This window comes from Chiloscyllium plagiosum, unplaced genomic scaffold (genome assembly GCF_037043375.1).
Source record: "Chiloscyllium plagiosum isolate Xiang-an unplaced genomic scaffold, Cpla_swu_hap1 HiC_scaffold_21, whole genome shotgun sequence".
Taxonomy (NCBI): Eukaryota; Metazoa; Chordata; class Chondrichthyes; order Orectolobiformes; family Hemiscylliidae; genus Chiloscyllium; species Chiloscyllium plagiosum.
The window spans coordinates 52,923,872-52,949,657 of NW_028270159.1; the positions used below are offsets into that span (position 1 = coordinate 52,923,872).

At 49.6% G+C, this 25,786-nt stretch overlaps 1 protein-coding gene across 3 annotated transcripts in view; it reads right to left on the reverse strand.

The window, feature by feature from the left end:
* Positions 1-25,786, reverse strand: part of LOC122564704 (sodium-dependent phosphate transport protein 2C-like) — a 189,747-nt gene that overhangs the window by 157,325 nt on the left and 6,636 nt on the right. For all 3 annotated transcript variants that reach the window (XM_087998573.1, XM_087998571.1, XM_087998572.1), the window contains exon 2: positions 24,723-24,827. In XM_087998573.1, the coding sequence (XP_087854699.1) occupies positions 24,723-24,813 (91 nt within the window). In that variant the 5' untranslated portion in view covers positions 24,814-24,827. The remainder of the gene's footprint in view (positions 1-24,722; positions 24,828-25,786) is intronic.

Consider the following 25,786-nt stretch of genomic DNA (forward strand, 5'->3'; position numbering starts at 1 on the left):
AATCTCCACACAGACACAGGGAGAATGTGTAATCTCCACACAGACACAGGGAGAATGTGTAATGTCCACACAGACACAGGGAGAATGGGTAATCTCCACAGAGACACGGGGAGAATGTTAATCTCCGCACAGACACAGGGAGAATGTGTAATCTCCACACAGGCACGGGGAGAATGTGTTATCTCCACACAGACAATGGGAGAATGTGTAATCCTCACCCAGACACGGGGAGAATGTGTAATCTCCACACAGTTACAGGGAGAATGTGTAATCTCCACACAGACACGGGGAGCATGCATAATCTCCACACAGACATGGGGAGAATGTGTAATCTCCACACAGACATGGGGAGAATGTGCAGTCTCCACGCAGACACGGGGAAAATGTGTAATCTCCACATAGACACGGGGAAAATGTGTAATCTCCGCACAGACACGGGGAAAATGTGTAATCTTACACCGACACGGGGAGAATGTGTAACCCCCACAAAGACAGAGGGAGAATGTGTAATCTCCACACTGATATGGGGAGAATGTGTAACCTCCACAGAGACACGGGGAGAATGTGTAATCTCCGCGCAGACACGGGGAGATTGTATTATCCTTACACAGACAGGGGGACAATGTGTAATCTTTGCACAGACATGGGGAGAATGTGTAATCTCCGCACAGACACAGGAAGAATTTGTAATCTCCGCACAGACACGGGGAGAATGTGTAATCTCCACACAGACACGGGGAGAATGTGTAATCTCCACACTGACACTGGGAGAATGTGTAATCCTCACACAGACACGGGGAGTATGCATAATCTCCACACAGACATGGGGAGAATGTGAAATCTCCACACAGACATGGGGAGAATGTGCAGTCTCCACACAGACATGGGGAGAATGCGTTATCTCCGCACAGACACGGGGAGAAAGTATAATCTCCACACAGAAATGGGGCGAATGTGTATTCTCCACACAGACACGGGGAGAATGTGTAATCTCCACATAGATACGGGGAGAATGTATAATCTCCATACAGACACGGGGAGAATGTGTAATCTCCGCACAGACACGGGGAGAATGTGTAATCTCACACCGACACGGGGAGAATGTGTAACCCCCACAAAGACAGAGGGAGAATGTGTAATCTCCACACAGACATGGGGAGAATGTGTAACCTCCACAGAGACATGGGGAGAATGTGTAATCTCCGCACAGACACGGGGAGAATGTGTAATCTCCACACAGACACGGGGTGAATGTGTAATCTCCACACAGATACAGGGATAATGTGTAATCTCCACACAGACACGGGGAGTATGCATAATCTCCACACAGACATGGGGAGAATGTGTAATCTCCACACGGACATGGGGAGAATGTATAATCTCCACACGGACACGGGGAGAATGTATAATCTCCACACAGACACGGGGCGAATGTGCAGTCTCGATGCAGACATGGGGAGAATGCGTTATCTCCGCACAGACATGGGGCGAATGCGTAATCTCCACACAGACACGGGGATAATGTGTAATCTCCACACAGACACGGGGAGAATGTATAATCTCCATACAGAAAAGGGGAGAATGTGTAATGTCCGCACAGACACGGGGAGAATGTGTAATCTCACACCGACACGGGGAGAATGTGTAACCCCCACAAAGACAGAGGGAGAATGTGTAATCTCCACACAGACATGGGGAGAATGTGTAACCTCCACAGAGACACGGGGAGAATGTGTGATCTCCGCACAGACACGGGGAGATTGAGTAATCCTTACACAGACACGGGGACAATGTGTAATCTTTGCACAGACACGGGTAGAATGTGAAATCTCCGGACAGACACGAGGAGAATGTGTAATCTCCGCACAGACACAGGGAGAATGTGTAAGCTCTGCACAGATACGGGGAGATTGTGTAATCCTCACACAGACACAGGGCGAATGTGTAATCTCCACACAGACACGTGGAGAATTTGTAATATCCGCACAGACACGGGGAGAATGCGTAATCCTCACACAGACACGGGGAGAATGTGTAATCTCCACACAGACACAGGGTGAATGTGTAATCTCCGCACAGACACGGGGCGAATGTGTAATCTCCACACAGATAAGCGGAAAATTTGTAATCCCCACACAGATACGGGGAGAATGTGTAATCTCCACACAGACACGGGGAGAATGTGCAGTCTCCACACAGACACAGGGAGAATGTGTAATCTCCACACAGAAACGCGGAGAATGTGTAATCGCCACACAGACACGGGGAGAATGTATAATCTCCACACAGACACGGGGAGAATGTGTAATCTCCACACTGATACGGGGAGAATGTGTAAACTCACACCGACACGGGGAGAATGTGTAACCCCCACACAGACATGGGGAGAATGTGTAATCTCCGCACAGACACGGGGAGAATGTGTAAACTCACACCGACACGGGGAGAATGTGTAACCCCCACACAGACAGAGGGAGAATGCATAATCTCCACACAGACATGGGGAGAATGTGTAATCTCCACACAGACACGGGGAGAAAGTGTAACCTCCACACAGACACGGGGAGAATTTGTAATCTCCGCACAGACACAGGGAGAATGTGTAATCACCACACAGACACGGGGAGATTGTGTAATCTCCACACAGACACGGGGACAATGTGTAATCTCCACACAGACACGGGGAGAATGTGTAATCTCCGCACAGACACGGGGACAATGTGTAATCTCCTCATAGACACGGGGAGAATGGGTAATCACCGCACAGACACAGGGAGAATTTGTAATCTCCGCACAGACACGGGGAGATTGTGTAATCGTCACACAGACACTGGGCGAATGTGTAATCACCGCACAGACACGGGGAGAATGTGTAATCTCCACACAAATACGGGGAGAATGTGTAATCTCCACACTGACACTGGGAGAATGTGTAATCTCCACACAGACACGGTGAAAATGTGTAATCTCCACACAGACACGGGGAGAATGTGTAATCTCCACACAGACACAGGGAGAATGTGTAATCTACACACAGACACGGGGAGAATGTGTAATCTCCGCACAGACACGGGGAGAATGTGTAATCTCCACACAGGCATGGGGAGAATGTGTAATCTCCGCACAGACACGGGGAGATTGTGTTATCCTTACACAGACAGGGGGACAATGTGTAATCTTTGCACAGACACGGGAATAATGTGTAATCTCCGCACAGACACGGGGAGAATGTGTAATCTCCGCACAGACACAGGGAGAATGTGTCATCACCGCACAGACACAGGGAGATTGTGTAATCCTCACACAGACACGGGGCGAATGTGTAATCTCCACACAGACACGGGGAGAATGTGTAATCTCCGCACAGACAAGGGGAGAATGTGGAGTCTCCACACAGACACAGGGAGAATGTGTAATCTCCACACAGACACGGGGAGTATGTATAATCTCCACACAGACATGGGGAGAATGTGTAATCTCCACACAGACATGGGGAGAATGTGCAATCTCCACCCAGACATGGAGAGAATGTGCAGTCTCCACACAGACACGGGGAGAATGCGTGATCTCCGCACAGACACGGGGAGAATGTGTAATCTCCACACAGAAACAGGGAGAATGTGTAAGCTCCACACAGACACGGGGAGAATGCGTTATCTCCACACAGACACGGGGAGAATGTATAATCTCCACACAGATACGGGGAGAATGTGTAATCTCCACACAGACACGGGGAGAATGTGCAGTCTCCACACAGACACGGGGAGAATGTGTAAATTCACACAGACACGGGGAGAATGTGCAGTCTCCGCACAGACACGGGGACAATGTGTAATCTCCACACAGACACAGGGAGAATCTGTAATCTCCACACAGACACGGGGAGAATGTGTAATCTCCGCACAGACACAGTGAGAATTTGTAATCTCCGCACAGACAAGGGGAGATTGTGTAATCTGCACACAAACACGGGGAGAATGTTTAATCTCCACACTGACACGGGGAGAATGTGTAATCTCCGCACAGACACGGGGAGAATGTGTAATCTGCACACAAACACGGGGAGAATGTTTAATCTCCACACTGACACGGGGGGAATGTGTAATCTCCATACAGACATGGGGAGAATGTGTAATCTCCACACAGACACGGGGAGAATGTGTAATCTCCACACAGACACAGGGAGAATGTGTAATCTCCACACAGACACAGGGAGAATGTGTAATGTCCACACAGACACAGGGAGAATGGGTAATCTCCACAGAGACACGGGGAGAATGTTAATCTCCGCACAGACACAGGGAGAATGTGTAATCTCCACACAGGCACGGGGAGAATGTGTTATCTCCACACAGACAATGGGAGAATGTGTAATCCTCACCCAGACACGGGGAGAATGTGTAATCTCCACACAGTTACAGGGAGAATGTGTAATCTCCACACAGACACGGGGAGCATGCATAATCTCCACACAGACATGGGGAGAATGTGTAATCTCCACACAGACATGGGGAGAATGTGCAGTCTCCACGCAGACACGGGGAAAATGTGTAATCTCCACATAGACACGGGGAAAATGTGTAATCTCCGCACAGACACGGGGAAAATGTGTAATCTTACACCGACACGGGGAGAATGTGTAACCCCCACAAAGACAGAGGGAGAATGTGTAATCTCCACACTGATATGGGGAGAATGTGTAACCTCCACAGAGACACGGGGAGAATGTGTAATCTCCGCGCAGACACGGGGAGATTGTATTATCCTTACACAGACAGGGGGACAATGTGTAATCTTTGCACAGACATGGGGAGAATGTGTAATCTCCGCACAGACACAGGAAGAATTTGTAATCTCCGCACAGACACGGGGAGAATGTGTAATCTCCACACAGACACGGGGAGAATGTGTAATCTCCACACTGACACTGGGAGAATGTGTAATCCTCACACAGACACGGGGAGTATGCATAATCTCCACACAGACATGGGGAGAATGTGAAATCTCCACACAGACATGGGGAGAATGTGCAGTCTCCACACAGACATGGGGAGAATGCGTTATCTCCGCACAGACACGGGGAGAAAGTATAATCTCCACACAGAAATGGGGCGAATGTGTATTCTCCACACAGACACGGGGAGAATGTGTAATCTCCACATAGATACGGGGAGAATGTATAATCTCCATACAGACACGGGGAGAATGTGTAATCTCCGCACAGACACGGGGAGAATGTGTAATCTCACACCGATACGGGGAGAATGTGTAACCCCCACAAAGACAGAGGGAGAATGTGTAATCTCCACACAGACATGGGGAGAATGTGTAACCTCCACAGAGACATGGGGAGAATGTGTAATCTCCGCACAGACACGGGGAGAATGTGTAATCTCCACACAGACACGGGGTGAATGTGTAATCTCCACACAGATACAGGGAGAATGTGTAATCTCCACACAGACACGGGGAGTATGCATAATCTCCACACAGACATGGGGAGAATGTGTAATCTCCACACGGACATGGGGAGAATGTATAATCTCCACACGGACACGGGGAGAATGTATAATCTCCACACAGACACGGGGCGAATGTGCAGTCTCGATGCAGACATGGGGAGAATGCGTTATCTCCGCACAGACATGGGGCGAATGCGTAATCTCCACACAGACACGGGGATAATGTGTAATCTCCACACAGACACGGGGAGAATGTATAATCTCCATACAGAAAAGGGGAGAATGTGTAATGTCCGCACAGACACGGGGAGAATGTGTAATCTCACACCGACACGGGGAGAATGTGTAACCCCCACAAAGACAGAGGGAGAATGTGTAATCTCCACACAGACATGGGGAGAATGTGTAACCTCCACAGAGACACGGGGAGAATGTGTGATCTCCGCACAGACACGGGGAGATTGAGTAATCCTTACACAGACACGGGGACAATGTGTAATCTTTGCACAGACACGGGTAGAATGTGAAATCTCCGGACAGACACGAGGAGAATGTGTAATCTCCGCACAGACACAGGGAGAATGTGTAAGCTCTGCACAGATACGGGGAGATTGTGTAATCCTCACACAGACACAGGGCGAATGTGTAATCTCCACACAGACACGTGGAGAATTTGTAATATCCGCACAGACACGGGGAGAATGCGTAATCCTCACACAGACACGGGGAGAATGTGTAATCTCCACACAGACACAGGGTGAATGTGTAATCTCCGCACAGACACGGGGTGAATGTGTAATCTCCACACAGATAAGCGGAAAATTTGTAATCCCCACACAGATACGGGGAGAATGTGTAATCTCCACACAGACATGGGGAGAATGTGCAGTCTCCACACAGACACAGGGAGAATGTGTAATCTCCACACAGAAACGCGGAGAATGTGTAATCGCCACACAGACACGGGGAGAATGTATAATCTCCACACAGACACGGGGAGAATGTGTAATCTCCACACTGATACGGGGAGAATGTGTAAACTCACACCGACACGGGGAGAATGTGTAACCCCCACACAGACATGGGGAGAATGTGTAATCTCCGCACAGACACGGGGAGAATGTGTAAACTCACACCGACACGGGGAGAATGTGTAACCCCCACACAGACAGAGGGAGAATGCATAATCTCCACACAGACATGGGGAGAATGTGTAATCTCCACACAGACACGGGGAGAAAGTGTAACCTCCACACAGACACGGGGAGAATTTGTAATCTCCGCACAGACACAGGGAGAATGTGTAATCACCACACAGACACGGGGAGATTGTGTAATCTCCACACAGACACGGGGACAATGTGTAATCTCCACACAGACACGGGGAGAATGTGTAATCTCCGCACAGACACGGGGACAATGTGTAATCTCCTCATAGACACGGGGAGAATGGGTAATCACCGCACAGACACAGGGAGAATTTGTAATCTCCGCACAGACACGGGGAGATTGTGTAATCGTCACACAGACACTGGGCGAATGTGTAATCACCGCACAGACACGGGGAGAATGTGTAATCTCCACACAAATACGGGGAGAATGTGTAATCTCCACACTGACACTGGGAGAATGTGTAATCTCCACACAGACACGGTGAAAATGTGTAATCTCCACACAGACACGGGGAGAATGTGTAATCTCCACACAGACACAGGGAGAATGTGTAATCTACACACAGACACGGGGAGAATGTGTAATCTCCGCACAGACACGGGGAGAATGTGTAATCTCCACACAGGCATGGGGAGAATGTGTTATCTCCACACAGACACTGGGAGAATGTGTAATCCTCACCCAGACACGGGGAGAATGTGTAATCTCCACACAGATACGGGGTGAATGTGTAATCTCCACACAGTTACAGGGAGAATGTGTAATCTCCACACAGACACGGGGAGTATGTGTAATCTCCACACAGACATGGGGAGAATGTGCAGTCTCCACGCAGACATGGGGAGAATGCGTAATCTCCACACAGACACGGGGAAAATGTGTAATCTCCGCACAGACACGGGGAGAATGTGTAATCTCACACCGACACGGGGAGAATGTGTAAACCCCACAAAGACAGAGGGAGAATGTGTAATCTCCACACAGATATGGGGAGAATTTGTAACCTCCACAGACACACGGGGAGAATGTGTAATCTCCGCACAGACACGGGGAGATTGTGTTATCCTTACACAGACAGGGGGACAATGTGTAATCTTTGCACAGACACGGGGAGAATGTGTAATCTCCGCACAGACACAGGGAGAATTTGCACTCTCCGCACAGACACGGGGAGATTGTGTAATCCTCACACAGATACGGGGCGAATGTGTAATCACCGCACAGACACGGGGAGAATGTGTAATCTCCACACTGACACGGGGAGAATGTGTAATCTCCACACAGACACGGGGAGAATGTGTAATCTCCACACAGGCACGGGGAGAATGTGTAATCTCCACACAGACACTGGGAGAATGTGTAATCCTCACACAGACACGGGGAGTATGCATAATCTCCACACAGACATGGGGAGAATGTGCAGTCTCCATGCAGACATGGGGAGAATGCGTTATCTCCGCACAGACACGGGGAGAAAGTATAATCTCCACACAGAAATGGGGCGAATGTGTAATCTCCACACAGACACGGGGAGAATGTGTCATCTCCACATAGATACGGGGAGAATGTATAATCTCCATACAGACACGGGGAGAATGTGTAATCTCCGCACAGACACGGGGAGAATGTGTAATCTCCACACAGACATGGGGAGAATGTGTAACCTCCACAGAGACACGGGGAGAATGTGTGATCTCCGCACAGACACGGGGAGATTGAGTAATCCTTACACAGACACGGGGACAATGTGTAATCTTTGCACAGTCACGGGGAGAATGTGAAATCTCCGCACAGACACGGGGAGAATGTGTAATCTCCGCACAGACACAGGGAGAATGTGTAAACTCTGCCCAGATACGGGGAGATTGTGTAATCCTCACACAGACACAGGGCGAACGTGTAATCTCCACACAGACACGTGGAGAATTTGTAATATCGGCACAGACACGGGGAGAATGCGTAATCCTCACACAGACACGGTGAGAATGTGTACTCCCACACAGACACGGGGTGAATGTGTAATCTCTGCACAGACATGGGGCGAATGTGTAATCTCCACACAGATACGGGGAGATTGTGTAATCTTCACGCAGACACGGGGAGAATGTGTAATCCCCACACAGACAAGGGGAGAATTTGTAATCGCCGCACAGACACGGGGAGATTGTGTAATCCTCACACAGACACGGGGCGAATGTGTTATCACCGCACAGACACGGGGAGAATGTGTAATCCTCACACAGACACGGGGAGAATGTGTAATCTCCACACAGACAGGGGGAGAATGTGTAATCTCCACACTGACACGGGGAGAATGTGTAATCTCCACACAGACACGGGGAGAATGTGGAAGCTCTGCACAGATACGGGGAGATTGTGTAATCCTCACACAGACACAGGGCGAATGTGTAATCTGCACACAGACACGTGGAGAATGTGTAATATCCCCACAGACACGGGGAGAATGTGTAATCCTCACACAGACACGGGGAGAATGTGTAATCTCCACACAGACACAGGGAGAATGGGTAATCTCCGCACAGACACGGGGAGAATGTGTAATCTCCGCACAGACACGGGGACAATGTGTAATCTCCGCACAGACACAGGGAGAATTTGTAATCTCTGCACAGACATGGGGAGAATGTGTAATCCTCACACAGACACGGTGCGAATGTGTAATCACCGCACAGACACGGGGAGAATGTGTAATCTCCGCACAGACACGGGGAGAATGTGTAATCCTCACACAGACACGGGGAGAATGTGTAATCCTCACACAGACACAGGGAGAATGGGTAATCTGCGCACAGACACGGGGAGAATGTGTAATCTCCGCACAGACACGGGGACAATGTGTAATCTCCGCACAGACACGGGGAGATTGTGTAATCCTCACACAGACACGGGGCGAATGTGTAATCACCGCACAGACACGGGGAGAATGTGTAATCCTCACACAGACGCGGGGAGAATGTGTAATCTCCACTCAGACTCGGGGACAAAGTATAATCTGAACACAGACACAGGGAGAATGTGTAATCTCCGCACAGACATGGGGAGAATGTGTAATCACCACACGGACACAGGGAGAATGTGTAATCTCCGCACAGACACAGGGAGAGTGTATAATCTCCGCACAGATACAGGGAGAATGTGTAATCTCCGCACAGACACGGGGAGAATGTGTAATCCCCACACAGACACGGGGAGAATGTATAATCTCCGCACAGACACGGGGAGAATGTGTAATCTCCACACAGACACGGGGAGAACGTATAATATCCGCACAGACACGGGGAGAATGTATAATCTCTGCACAGACACGGGGAGAATGTGTCATCTCCACACAGACACAGGGAGAATGTGTAATCTCCACACAGACACAGGGAGAATGTGTCATCTCCACACAGACACGGGGAGAATGTATAATCTCCACACAGACACAGGGAGATTGTATAATCTCCGCACAGACACGGGGAGAATGTGTAATCTCCACACAGATACAGGGAGAATGTATAATCTTCACACAGACGGAGGGAGAATGTGTAATCCCCACACAGACACGGGGAGAATGTGTCATCTCCACACAGACACGGGGAGAATGTGTAATCTCCGCACAGACACGGGGAGAATGTGTAATGTCCGCACAGACACGGGGAGAATGTGTAATGTCCGCACAGACACGGGGAGAATGTGCATCCCCCACGCAGACACAGGGAGGATGTCTAATCTCCACACAGACACAGGGAGAATGTGTAATCCCCACACAGACACAGGGAGAATGTGTTATCTCCACACAGACACGGGGAGAATTTGTAATTCCCACACAGACACGGGGAGAATGTGTAATCTCCAAACAGACACGGGGAGAATGTGTAATCTCCACACAGACACGGGGAGAATGTGTGATCTTCACACAGACACGGGGAGAATGTGTAATCTCCACACAGACACGGGGAGAATGTGTAATCCCCGCACAGACACAGGGAGAATGTGTAATGTCCACACAGACACAGGGAGAATGTATAATCTCCGCACAGACACGGGGAGAATGTGTAATCCCCGCACAGACACGGGGAGAATGTGTAATGTCCACACAGACACGGGGAGAATGTGTAATCTCCACACAGACCCAGGGAGAATGTGTAATCCCCACACAGACACAGGGAGAGTGTGTAATCTCCACACAGACACAGGGAAAATGTATAATCTGAACACAGACACAGGGAGAATGTGTAACCCCTCACACAGACAAGGGGAGATTGTGTAATCTCCGCACAGACATGGGGTGAATGTGTAATCTCCACACTGATGCGGGGAGAATGTGTAATCCCCACACAGACACGGGGAGAATGCGTAATCTCCACACAGACACGGGGAGAACGTATAATCTCCACACAGACACGGGGAGAATGTGTAATCCCCACACGGACACAGGGAGAACGTATAATCTCCACACAGTCACGGGGTGAATGTGTAATCTCCACACAGACACGGGGAGAATGTGTAATCCCCACACAGACACGGGCTGAATGTATAATCTCCACACAGACACGGGGTGAATGTGTAATCCCCACACAGACACGGGGAGAATGTATAATCTCCGCACAGACACAGGGGGAATGTGTAATCTCCACACAGACACGGGGAGAATGTATAATCTCTGCACAGACACGGGGGGAATGTGTAATCCCCACACAGACATGGGGAGAATTTGAAATCCCCACACAGACACAGGGAGAATGTGTTATCTCCACACAGAAACGGGGAGAATGTGTAATCTCCGCACGGACACGGCGAGAATGTGTATCCCCCGCACAGACACAGGGAGAAAGCGTTATCTCCACACAGACAAGGGCAGAATGTGTAATCTCTGTGGGCGGCACGGTGGCACAGTGGGCGGCACTGCTGCCTCACAACGCAAGAGACCCGGGTTCAATTCCCGCCTCAGGCGACTGACTTTGTGGAGTTTGCACATTCTCCCCGTGTCTGCGTGGGATTCCTCCGGATGCTCCGGTTTCCTCCCACAATCCAAAGAAGTGCAGGTCAGGTGAATTGGCCATGCTAAATTGCCAGTAGTGTTAGGTAAAGGAGTAAATGTAGGGGTATGGGTCTGGGTGGGTTGCGCTTCGGCGGGTCGGTGTGGACTTGTTGGGCCGAAGGGCCTGTTTCCACACTGTAAGTAATCTAATCTAATCTAATCTAATCCACACAGACACGGGGAGAATGTGTAATCTCCACACAGACACAGGGAGAATGTGTATTCTCCACACAGACACGGGGAGAATGTGTAATCCCCAGACAGACACAGGGAGAGTGTGTATTCCCCAAACAGACACGGGGGGAATGTGTAATCTCCACACAGACACGGGGAGAAAGTGTAATCCCCACAAAGACGCGGGGAGAATGTGTAATCCCCACACAGATACAGGGAGAATGTGTAATCCCCACACAGACACGGGGAGAATGTGTCATTTCCGCACAGACATGGGGAGAATGTGTAATCTCCACACAGACATGGGGAGAATGTGTAATCTCCACACAGACTCGGGGAGAATGTGTAATCTCCACACAGACACGGGGAGAATGTGTAATCCCCACACAGACATGGGGAGAATGTGTAATCTCCACACAGACACGTGGAGAATGGGAAATCTCCGCACAGACACGGGGAGAATGTGTAATCCCCACACAGACACGGGGAGAATGTGTAATCCCCACACAGACACGGGGAGAATGTGTAATCTCCACACAGACACGGGGAGAATGTGTAATCCCGACACAGACACGGGGAGAATGTGTAATCACCACACAGACACAGGGAGAATGTGTAATCCCCACACAGACACGGGGAGAATGTGTAATCTCCACACAGACATGGGGAGAATGTGTAATCCCCACACAGACACGGGCAGAATGTGTAATCCCGACACAGACACGGGGAGAACGTATAATCTCCACACAGACATGGGGAGAATGTGTAATCCCCACACAGACACAGGGAGAACGTATAATCTCCACACAGTCACGGGGTGAATGTGTAATCTCCACACAGACACGGGGAGAATGTGTAATCCCCACACAGACACGGGCTGAATGTATAATCTCCACACAGACACGGGGTGAATGTGTAATCCCCACACAGACACGGGGAGAATGTATAATCTCCGCACAGACACAGGGGGAATGTGTAATCTCCACACAGACACGGGGAGAATGTATAATCTCTGCACAGACACGGGGGGAATGTGTAATCTCCGCACAGACACGGGGAGAATGTGTAATGTCCGCACAGACACGGGGAGAATGTGTAATGTCCGCACAGACACGGGGAGAATGTGCATCCCCCACGCAGACACAGGGAGGATGTCTAATCTCCACACAGACACAGGGAGAATGTGTAATCCCCACACAGACACGGGGAGAATTTGTAATTCCCACACAGACACGGGGAGAATGTGTAATCTCCAAACAGACACGGGGAGAATGTGTAATCTCCACACAGACACGGGAAGAATGTGTGATCTTCACACAGACACGGGGAGAATGTGTAATCTCCACACAGACACGGGGAGAATGTGTAATCCCCGCACAGACACAGGGAGAATGTGTAATGTCCACACAGACACAGGGAGAATGTATAATCTCCGCACAGACACGGGGAGAATGTGTAATCCCCGCACAGACACGGGGAGAATGTGTAATGTCCACACAGACACGGGGAGAATGTGTAATCTCCACACAGACCCAGGGAGAATGTGTAATCCCCACACAGACACAGGGAGAGTGTGTAATCTCCACACAGACACAGGGAAAATGTATAATCTGAACACAGACACAGGGAGAATGTGTAACCCCTCACACAGACAAGGGGAGATTGTGTAATCTCCGCACAGACATGGGGTGAATGTGTAATCTCCACACTGATGCGGGGAGAATGTGTAATCTCCACACAGACACGGGGAGAACGTATAATCTCCACACAGACACGGGGAGAATGTGTAATCCCCACACGGACACAGGGAGAACGTATAATCTCCACACAGTCACGGGGTGAATGTGTAATCTCCACACAGACACGGGGAGAATGTGTAATCCCCACACAGACACGGGCTGAATGTATAATCTCCACACAGACACGGGGTGAATGTGTAATCCCCACACAGACACGGGGAGAATGTATAATCTCCGCACAGACACAGGGGGAATGTGTAATCTCCACACAGACACGGGGAGAATGTATAATCTCTGCACAGACACGGGGGGAATGTGTAATCCCCACACAGACATGGGGAGAATTTGAAATCCCCACACAGACACAGGGAGAATGTGTTATCTCCACACAGAAACGGGGAGAATGTGTAATCTCCGCACGGACACGGGGAGAATGTGTATCCCCCACACAGACACAGGGAGAAAGCGTTATCTCCACACAGACAAGGGCAGAATGTGTAATCTCTGTGGGCGGCACGGTGGCACAGTGGGCGGCACTGCTGCCTCACAACGCAAGAGACCCGGGTTCAATTCCCGCCTCAGGCGACTGACTTTGTGGAGTTTGCACGTTCTCCCCGTGTCTGCGTGGGATTCCTCCGGATGCTCCGGTTTCCTCCCACAATCCAAAGAAGTGCAGGTCAGGTGAATTGGCCATGCTAAATTGCCAGTAGTGTTAGGTAAAGGAGTAAATGTAGGGGTATGGGTCTGGGTGGGTTGCGCTTCGGCGGGTTGGTGTGGACTTGTTGGGCCGAAGGGCCTGTTTCCACACTGTAAGTAATCTAATCTAATCTAATCTAATCCACACAGACACGGGGAGAATGTGTAATCTCCACACAGACACAGGGAGAATGTGTATTCTCCACACAGACACGGGGAGAATGTGTAATCCCCAGACAGACACAGGGAGAGTGTGTATTCTCCAAACAGACACGGGGGGAATGTGTAATCTCCACACAGACACGGGGAGAAAGTGTAATCCCCACAAAGACGCGGGGAGAATGTGTAATCCCCACACAGATACAGGGAGAATGTGTAATCCCCACACAGACACGGGGAGAATGTGTCATTTCTGCACAGACATGGGGAGAATGTGTAATCTCCACACAGACATGGGGAGAATGTGTAATCTCCACACAGACTCGGGGAGAATATGTAATCTCCACACAGACACGGGGAGAATGTGTAATCCCCACACAGACATGGGGAGAATGTGTAATCTCCACACAGACACGTGGAGAATGGGAAATCTCCGCACAGACACGGGGAGAATGTGTAATCCCCACACAGACACGGGGAGAATGTGTAATCCCCACACAGACACGGGGAGAATGTGTAATCTCCACACAGACACGGGGAGAATGTGTAATCCCGACACAGACACGGGGAGAATGTGTAATCACCACACAGACACAGGGAGAATGTGTAATCCCCACACAGACACGGGGAGAATGTGTAATCTCCACACAGACATGGGGAGAATGTGTAATCCCCACACAGACACGGGGAGAATGTGTAATCCCGACACAGACACGGGGAGAACGTATAATCTCCACACAGACATGGGGAGAATGTGTAATCCCCACACAGACACAGGGAGAACGTATAATCTCCACAGAGTCACGGGGTGAATGTGTAATCTCCACACAGACACGGGGAGAATGTGTAATCCCCACACAGACACGGGCTGAATGTATAATCTCCACACAGACACGGGGTGAATGTGTAATCCCCACACAGACACGGGGAGAATGTATAATCTCCGCACAGACACAGGGGGAATGTGTAATCTCCACACAGACACGGAGAGAATGTGTAATCCCCACACAGACACGGGCTGAATGTATAATCTCCACACAGACACGGGGAGAATGTATAATCTCCGCACAGACACAGGGGGAATGTGTAATCTCCACACAGACACGGGGAGAATGTATAATCTCTGCACAGACACGGGGGGAATGTGTAATCCCCACACAGACATGGGGAGAATTTGAAATCCCCACACAGACACAGGGAGAATGTGTTATCTCCACACAGAAACGGGGAGAATGTGTAATCTCCGCACGGACACGGGGAGAATGTGTATCCCCCACACAGACACAGGGAGAAAGCGTTATCTCCACACAGACAAGGGCAGAATGTGTAATCTCTGTGGGCGGCACGGTGGCACAGTGGGCGGCACTGCTGCCTCACAACGCAAGAGACCCGGGTTCAATTCCCGCCTCAGGCGACTGACTTTGTGGAGTTTGCACGTTCTCCCCGTGTCTGCGTGGGATTCCTCCGGATGCTCCGGTTTCCTCCCACAATCCAAAGAAGTGCAGGTCAGGTGAATTGGCCATGCTAAATTGCCAGTAGTGTTAGGTAAAGGAGTAAATGTAGGGGTATGGGTCTGGGTGGGTTGCGCTTCGGCGGGTCGGTGTGGACTTGTTGGGCCGAAGGGCCTGTTTCCACACTGTAAGTAATCTAATCTAATCTAATCTAATCTAATCCACACAGACACGGGGAGAATGTGTAATCTCCACACAGACACAGGGAGAATGTGTATTCTCCACACAGACACGGGGAGAATGTGTAATCCCCAGACAGACACAGGGAGAGTGTGTATTCTCCAAACAGACACGGGGGGAATGTGTAATCTCCACACAGACACGGGGAGAAAGTGTAATCCCCACAAAGACGCGGGGAGAATGTGTAATCCCCACACAGATACAGGGAGAATGTGTAATCCCCACACAGACACGGGGAGAATGTGTCATTTCCGCACAGACATGGGGAGAATGTGTAATCTCCACACAGACATGGGGAGAATGTGTAATCTCCACACAGACTCGGGGTGAATGTGTAATCTCCACACAGACACGGGGAGAATGTGTAATCCCCACACAGACATGGGGAGAATGTGTAATCTCCACACAGACACGTGGAGAATGGGAAATCTCCGCACAGACACGGGGAGAATGTGTAATCCCCACACAGACACGGGGAGAATGTGTAATCCCCACACAGACACGGGGAGAATGTGTAATCTCCACACAGACACGGGGAGAATGTGTAATCCCGACACAGACACGGGGAGAATGTGTAATCACCACACAGACACAGGGAGAATGTGTAATCCCCACACAGACACGGGGAGAATGTGTAATCTCCACACAGACATGGGGAGAATGTGTAATCCCCACACAGACACGGGGAGAATGTGTAATCCCGACACAGACACGGGGAGAACGTATAATCTCCACACAGACATGGGGAGAATGTGTAATCCCCACACAGACACAGGGAGAATGTGTAATCCCGACACAGACACGGGGAGAACGTATAATCTCCACACAGACATGGGGAGAATGTGTAATCCCCACACAGACACGGGGAGAATGTGTAATCCCGACACAGACACGGGGAGAACGTATAATCTCCACACAGACACAGGGGGAATGTGTAATCTCCACACAGACACGGGGAGAATGGGAAATCTCCGCACAGACACGGGGAGAATGTGTAATCCCCACACAGACATGGGGAGAATGTGTAATCTACGCACAGACACGTGGAGAATGGAAAATCTCCACACAGACACAGGGAGAATGTGTAATCTCCGCACAGACACGGGGAAAATGTGTAATCTCCACACCGACACGGGGTGAATGTGTAATCTCCACACAGACACGGGGAGAATATGTAATCTCCGCACAGACACGGGGAGAATGTGTAACCCCCACACAGACACGGGGAGAATGTGTAATTTCAACAGAGACACGGGCAGAATGTGTAATCTCCACACAGAAAAGGGGAGAATGTGTAATCTCACACCGACACGGGGAGAATGTGTAACCCCCACACAGACACGGGGAGAATGTGTAATCTCCACACAGACACGGGGAGAATGTGTAATCTCCACACAGACACGGGGAGAATGTGTAACCCCCACACAGACACGGGGAGAATGTGTAACCCCCACACAGACACGGGGAGAATGTGTAATCTCCACACAGACACGGGGAGAATGTGTAATCTCCACACAGACACGGGGAGATTGTGTAACCCCCACACAGACACGGGGAGAATGTGTAATCTCCACACAGACATGGGGAGAATGTGTAATCTCCACACAGACTCGGGGAGAATGTGTAATCTCCACACAGACACGGGGAGAATGTGTAATCCCCACACAGACATGGGGAGAATGTGTAATCTCCACACAGACACGTGGAGAATGGGAAATCTCCGCACAGACACGGGGAGAATGTGTAATCCCCACACAGACACGGGGAGAATGTGTAATCCCCACACAGACACGGGGAGAATGTGTAATCTCCACACAGACACGGGGAGAATGTGCAATCCCGACACAGACACGGGGAGAATGTGTAATCACCACACAGACACAGGGAGAATGTGTAATCCCCACACAGACACGGGGAGAATGTGTAATCTCCACACAGACATGGGGAGAATGTGTAATCCCCACACAGACACGGGGAGAATGTGTAATCCCGACACAGACACGGGGAGAACGTATAATCTCCACACAGACATGGGGAGAATGTGTAATCCCCACACAGACACAGGGAGAACGTATAATCTCCACACAGTCACGGGGTGAATGTGTAATCTCCACACAGACACGGGGAGAATGTGTAATCCCCACACAGACACGGGGAGAATGTATAATCTCCGCACAGACACAGGGGGAATGTGTAATCTCCACACAGACACGGGGAGAATGTATAATCTCTGCACAGACACGGGGGGAATGTGTAATCCCCACACAGACATGGGGAGAATTTGAAATCCCCACACAGACACAGGGAGAATGTGTTATCTCCACACAGAAACGGGGAGAATGTGTAATCTCCGCACGGACACGGGGAGAATGTGTATCCCCCACACAGACACAGGGAGAAAGCGTTATCTCCACACAGACAAGGGCAGAATGTGTAATCTCTGTGGGCGGCACGGTGGCACAGTGGGCGGCACTGCTGCCTCACAACGCAAGAGACCCGGGTTCAATTCCCGCCTCAGGCGACTGACTTTGTGGAGTTTGCACGTTCTCCCCGTGTCTGCGTGGGATTCCACCGGATGCTCCGGTTTCCTCCCACAATCCAAAGAAGTGCAGGTCAGGTGAATTGGCCATGCTAAATTGCCAGTAGTGTTAGGTAAAGGAGTAAATGTAGGGGTATGGGTCTGGGTGGGTTGCGCTTCGGCGAGTCGGTGTGGACTTGTTGGGCCGAAGGGCCTGTTTCCACACTGTAAGTAATCTAATCTAATCTAATCTAATCCACACAGACACGGGGAGAATGTGTATTCTCCACACAGACACGGGGAGAATGTGTAATCCCCAGACAGACACAGGGAGAGTGTGTATTCTCCAAACAGACACGGGGGGAATGTGTAATCTCCACACAGACACGGGGAGAAAGTGTAATCCCCACAAAGACGCGGGGAGAATGTGTAATCCCCACACAGATACAGGGAGAATGTGTAATCCCCACACAGACACGGGGAGAATGTGTCATTTCCGCACAGACTCGGGGAGAATGTGTAATCTCCACACAGACATGGGGAGAATGTGTAATCTCCACACAGACTCGGGGAGAATGTGTAATCTCCACACAGACACGGGGAGAATGTGTAATCCCCACACAGACATGGGGAGAATGTGTAATCTCCACACAGACACGTGGAGAATGGGAAATCTCCGCACAGACACGGGGAGAATGTGTAATCCCCACACAGACACGGGGAGAATGTGTAATCCCCACACAGACACGGGGAGAATGTGTAATCTCCACACAGACACGGGGAGAATGTGTAATCCCGACACAGACACGGGGAGAATGTGTAATCACCACACAGACACAGGGAGAATGTGTAATCCCCACACAGACACGGGGAGAATGTGTAATCTCCACACAGACATGGGGAGAATGTGTAATCCCCACACAGACACGGGGAGAATGTGTAATCCCGACACAGACACGGGGAGAACGTATAATCTCCACACAGACATGGGGAGAATGTGTAATCCCCACACAGACACAGGGAGAATGTGTAATCCCGACACAGACACGGGGAGAACGTATAATCTCCACACAGACATGGGGAGAATGTGTAATCCCCACACAGACACGGGGAGAATGTGTAATCCCGACACAGACACGGGGAGAACGTATAATCTCCACACAGACACAGGGGGAATGTGTAATCTCCACACAGACACGGGGAGAATGGGAAATCTCCGCACAGACACGGGGAGAATGTGTAATCCCCACACAGACATGGGGAGAATGTGTAATCTACGCACAGACACGTGGAGAATGGAAAATCTCCACACAGACACAGGGAGAATGTGTAATCTCCGCACAGACACGGGGAAAATGTGTAATCTCCACACCGACACGGGGTGAATGTGTAATCTCCACACAGACACGGGGAGAATATGTAATCTCCGCACAGACACGGGGAGAATGTGTAACCCCCACACAGACACGGGGAGAATGTGTAATTTCAACAGAGACACGGGCAGAATGTGTAATCTCCACACAGACAAGGGGAGAATGTGTAATCTCACACCGACACGGGGAGAATGTGTAACCCCCACACAGACACGGGGAGAATGTGTAATCTCCACACAGACACGGGGAGAATGTGTAATCTCCACACAGACACGGGGAGAATGTGTAACCCCCACACAGACACGGGGAGAATGTGTAATCTCCACACAGACACGGGGAGAATGTGTAATCTCCACACAGACACGGGGAGATTGTGTAACCCCCACACAGACACGGGGAGAATGTGTAATCCCCACACAGACACGGGGAGAATGTGTAATCCCCACACAGACACGGGGAGAATGTATAATCTGCACACAGACACGGGGAGCTTGTATAATCTCCGCACAGACACTGGGAGAATGAGTAATCCCCACACGGACAAAGGGAGAATGTGTAATCTCCACACAGACACGGGGAGAATGTGTAATCTCCACACAGACACAGGGAGAATGTGTAATCTCCACACAAACACGGGGAGAATGTGTAATCTCCACACAAACACGGGGAGAATGTGCAATCTCCACACAAACACGGGGAGAATGTATAATCTCCACACAGACACGGGGAGAATGTGTAATGTGCACCCAGACACGGGGAGAATGTGTGAGCCCCACACAGACAAGGGAAGAATGTATAATCTCCACCCGGACACGGGGAGAATGTGTAACCCCCACACAGACATGGCGAGACGGAATAATCTCCACAGAGACACAGGGAGAACGTATAATCTCCACACAGACATGGGGAGAATGTATAATCTCCGCACAGACACGGGGAGAATGTGTACTCCCCACACTGACACAGGCAGACTGTATAATCTCCACACAGACTCGGGGAGAATGTGTAATCATCACACAGACACGGGGAGAATGTTTATTCCCCACACAGACATGGGGACAATGTGTAATCTCCACACAGACACGGGGAGAATGTGTAATCTCCGCACAGAAACAGGGAGAATGTGTAATCTCCGCACAGAAACAGGGAGAATGTGTAATCTCCACACACACATGGGGAGAATGTGTAATCTCCGCACAGACACAGGGAGAATGTGTAATCTCCGCATGGACACAGGGGAGAATGTGTATTCTCCACACAGACACGGTGAGAATGTGTAATCTCCACACAGACACGGTGAGAATGTGTAAACTCCAAACAGACACGGGGAGAATGTATAATACCCACACAGACACGGGGAGAATGTATAATGCCCACACAGACACGGGGAGAATGTATAATCTCCACACAGACACGGGGAAAAAGTGTAATCTCCGCACAGACACGGGGAGAATATGTAATCTCCACACAGACACGGGGAGAATGTGTAATCTCCACACAGACACGGGGAGAATGTGTAATCTCCACACAGACACGGGGAGAATGTGTAATCTCCACACAGACACGGGGAGAATGTGTAATCTCCACACAGACAGAGGGAAAATGTGTAATCTCCACACCGACACGGGGAGAATGTGCAATCCCCACACAGACACAGGGAGAATGTGTAATCTCCACACACACATGGGGAGAATGTGTAATCTCCACACACACATGGGAAGAATGTGTAATCTCCACACAGACATGGGGAGAATGTGCAATCCCAACACAGACACAGGGAGAATGTGTAATCTCCACACAGACACGGGGAGAATGTGTAATCTCCACACAGACACAGGGAGAATGTGTAATCTCCACACAGACACGGGGAGAGTGTGTAATCTCCACACAGACACGGGGAGAATATGTTATCTCCGCACAGACATTGGGAGAATGTATAATCTCCACAGAGACACGGGGAGAATGTGTAATCTCCACACAGACACGGGGCGAATGTGTAATCTCCACACAGACACGGGGAGAGTGTGTAATCTCCACACAGACACGGGGAGAATGTGTAATCTCCACACAGACACGGGGAGAATGTGTAATCTCCACACAGACACGGGGAGAATGTGTAATGTCCGCACAGACACGGGGAGAATGTGTAATCTCCACACAGACAGTGGTGCAATCGAAGCCATGTCACTGGTGCTGTGAGGCAGCAATGCTAACCACTGAGCCACCACAACACCCCCTGTAGTCTCACTGAAACCCTTTGGAGTTATCAGGAGACTTTGCTCTTCTACTCCAACCACTTTGCAATTAAGTCTAACATGCAATTTTCTGATTGTTTTCCATACCTGCAGATCAACTCTCCCTGTTCCTTTTACAGGAAGAACGAGTCTTTCTGAACTTCAATATATTTTCTAAGAAATGTTCAGTTTTCCTATTCTGACAATTAAGTGCATCCGTTCACACTCCCTTCATAATAATCCATTTACCATCTTGTTCTCCACCCACTTACTCTACAAGTGTCTCATTGCAGCTTCTTAGTGCCCTCCTCACAGACTACCTTTGTATCATTGCTGTCTTTCTTCCCATTTTATTCACAGTCCGAGATAATTGACAGGAGATTACAGTTCAGTTGTTACACATCTCTTCCTTTAAAGTCCTGTTCTTTGAAGCTATCTGGGTCTCCCTCAAGACTGAGGATAATCCTCACAGGTGTCCCAGATAGCCAACAAGTTATATTGCGCACAAATGGACATTCTCAGTCACATTTGACTCTATGTCATCTTTTGTAATTAAAAGGTTACTGTTTCGGTAGGTGATCCAGGGTCCAGGTTGTCACGACAATATAGATGGCTTATATAATGCTATTTTTGATTATAAAGTAGATGCAGTGCAGATAAATGATAAAGAGTACAGACATAAATATCGAGGAACAGTTTGACACTGTTTGTCAGGACAGTCCACATTGAGAGGCCGTTTTTCCTGGGCTGGGGAATCTAAACACAGGGCCAAGCCGCAGTCTGAGGGGATAATGGGCTGATCATTTCAGATTGAGGAGAGTTTTGAAAGATTATGAATTATAGGAACTTTCTGACCCTAGTTGGTACTGAATTGAGTATATTCAAGACTGGGATTGATATAAAACACATGTTATTCCCTGTTTCTTTGTCTAAGTCACTATAGATTGTAATTAGCCCAGGATACAGCTTTGATCCTTGCAGCTCCACTGGTTTCAGCCTGCCAACTTGAAATATCCTCTTCTCTGCTTTCCATCTCCCCCAAATGCTGCCATGTTGCTCCCATCTCCATGACCCCTATGTTGTGTGTTAACCTTTTGCTTGGTATCTCACTGAATGAGGAAACTGGGAGAATTGAACAGTGACCTCAACAGCCAAACGCAAGAGCTGGTGAAGGGAGATGGAGTGATCTCTGATAGTCATACACTCATAAAATCCCTACAGTGTGGGAGCAGTCCATTCGGCCTATTGAGTCCTCATTAACCCTGCAGAGAGCATCCTGTCCTTGTCAGGGATGTACTGTGTGTGATGGTCCTGTGGCTTTAAGAGGTTATTTTGTCCTTTTTATTTTTGAAGAGCAGTTGTAAGGCAAAGATGTGCAGCAGTCTACCAAAACCACTTGAGTAAACAGTTTGGGAGGCCTTGGGTTTGTTTTTTAACAGCCTGGATGGGTGTGGCCTGCTCTCACAAGTTAGGATTCCTGGGTCTTGGGTTCTCAGTACCATCAGGAGCTATTGGGGTCTCAACAGAGTAGGAAGCTTCAGTGAATGTCTCCTGGCTGCTACTCTCTGAATTTTCACTTGTTCTTTTTTGCTCATGGATTGAAGAACTGCATGTGAGAAGAGTTAATAAGCAATAGGTACTATATCTATTATTCACTTAAGCTTTCCAATTGAGTTAAATTATTCTAAGTTGTTCTTTCTTTTGCTTGTATTTTAACTATGGCATTTAAATAAATTGTGCTTTTGCTTAATGTTGTGTACTTTGACCAGTCGCATCATGTCTGGAACCCAGAACTTCACATTTACCTTTAAATAAGATAAAAGTTAGGGCTTAGGCTAATGCCTTAAAATATTTTGAGGGGGGTCTGGTCTGGTCTGGTCTGTAACAACTTACAGAAAACTCAGTTCAGTACAATGTGGGGGGAAAAAAAGGTTTTGCAGAAATATCTAAAGTCAGGCAGCAGTCAGTCCTCAGTGAGGGGAGGCCACTCTCCCAGAGAGAACTGGAGAGGCATCTTCTGATGGGCAGAATGGAGCCCTGAGACACAAAGCTCATGACGCTACAAACCAGACAGGGAGGGACTCAACGAGGAAAGCAACAACGAGCTGGGAAAGGGAAGAAGGCAGCTCTGTGGGGGCAGGGAGAGCCTGATGTCATGGGTCTCCCAGCACATCCTAGTTTGTGGATTTTGGGAAAGACATGGAAAGGGGCTACTCAGGAGGGGCTGCCAGGAGGTTTGTGGCTGAGTCATGAGGAGGTAAGGTCAGATGAGCGACAGACCCTGGAGACTTGGCGTTTGGTGGTGGGCCTACAGTCCAGGAGAAGACAGGAGGAGGTGGCAGACGTAGTTATCAACTGAGGCCTTTGCGACCCAATAAACAAGAGAGTGCGAAATATGTCAAATAACAATTGTGCTGGATTTGACAGGCTATTTGATACAAGTTAGGATTGCTACATACCTGTGACCAATGCTGGAGTTGGATCAATTTTCTCTGAATCACCAAAGCTGAACTCGTCAGAAGGAATGGGGCTGATGTTAAATGGAGGCATTCTGGCGATGAGCACTGTGAATAAAACAAAGTGTCTGTAATGAAGTGATATATGCATAGCCCAACTGGAACCTGGTCTATATTGCTACAGTCTAGTCTACACCTATTTGGTACATCCACCTCGGAACACTTCAACCCCAGGGCATCAATGTGGACTTCAACAGTTTCCTCATTTCCCCTTCCCCCACCTCACCCTCATTCTAAACTTCCAGCTCAGCACTGTCCCCATGACTTGTCCTGACTTGTCCTACCTGCCTATCTCCTTTTCCAGGAGAAAGTGAGGTCTGCAGATGCTGGAGATCAGAGCTGAAAATGTGTTGCTGGAAAAGCGCAGCAGGTCAGGCAGCATCCAGGGAACAGGAGAATCGACGTTTCGGGCATAAGCCCTTCTTCAGGAATGAGGAAAGTGTGTCCAGCAGGCTAAGATAAAAGGTAGGGAGGAGGGACTTGGGGGAGGGGCGTCGGAAATGCGATAGGTGGAAAGAGGTCAAGGTGAGGGTGATAGGTCAGACTGGGGTGGGGGCGGAGAGGTCGGGAAGAAGATTGCAGGTTAGGAAGGCGGTGCTGAATTCGATGGATTTGACTGAGACAGGGTGGGGGGAGGGGAAATGAGGAAACTGGTGAAATCCAAGTTCATCCCTTGTGGTTGGAGGGTTTCCAGGCGGAAGATGAGGCGTTCTTCCTCCAACCATCGTGTTGCCATGGTCTGACGATGGAGGAGTCCAAAGACCTGCATATCCTTGGTGGAGTGGGAGGGGGAATTGAAATGTTGAGCCACAGGGTGGTTGGGTTGGTTGGTCCGGGTGTCCCAGAGGTGCTCTCTGAAACGCTCCGCAAGTAGCCGGCCTGTCTTGCCCTCCCACTCCACCAAGGATATGCAGGTCTTTGGACTCCTCCATCGTCAGACCACAACAAAACGACGGTTGGAGGAAGAACGCCTCATCTTCTGCCTAGGAACCCTCCAACCACAAGGG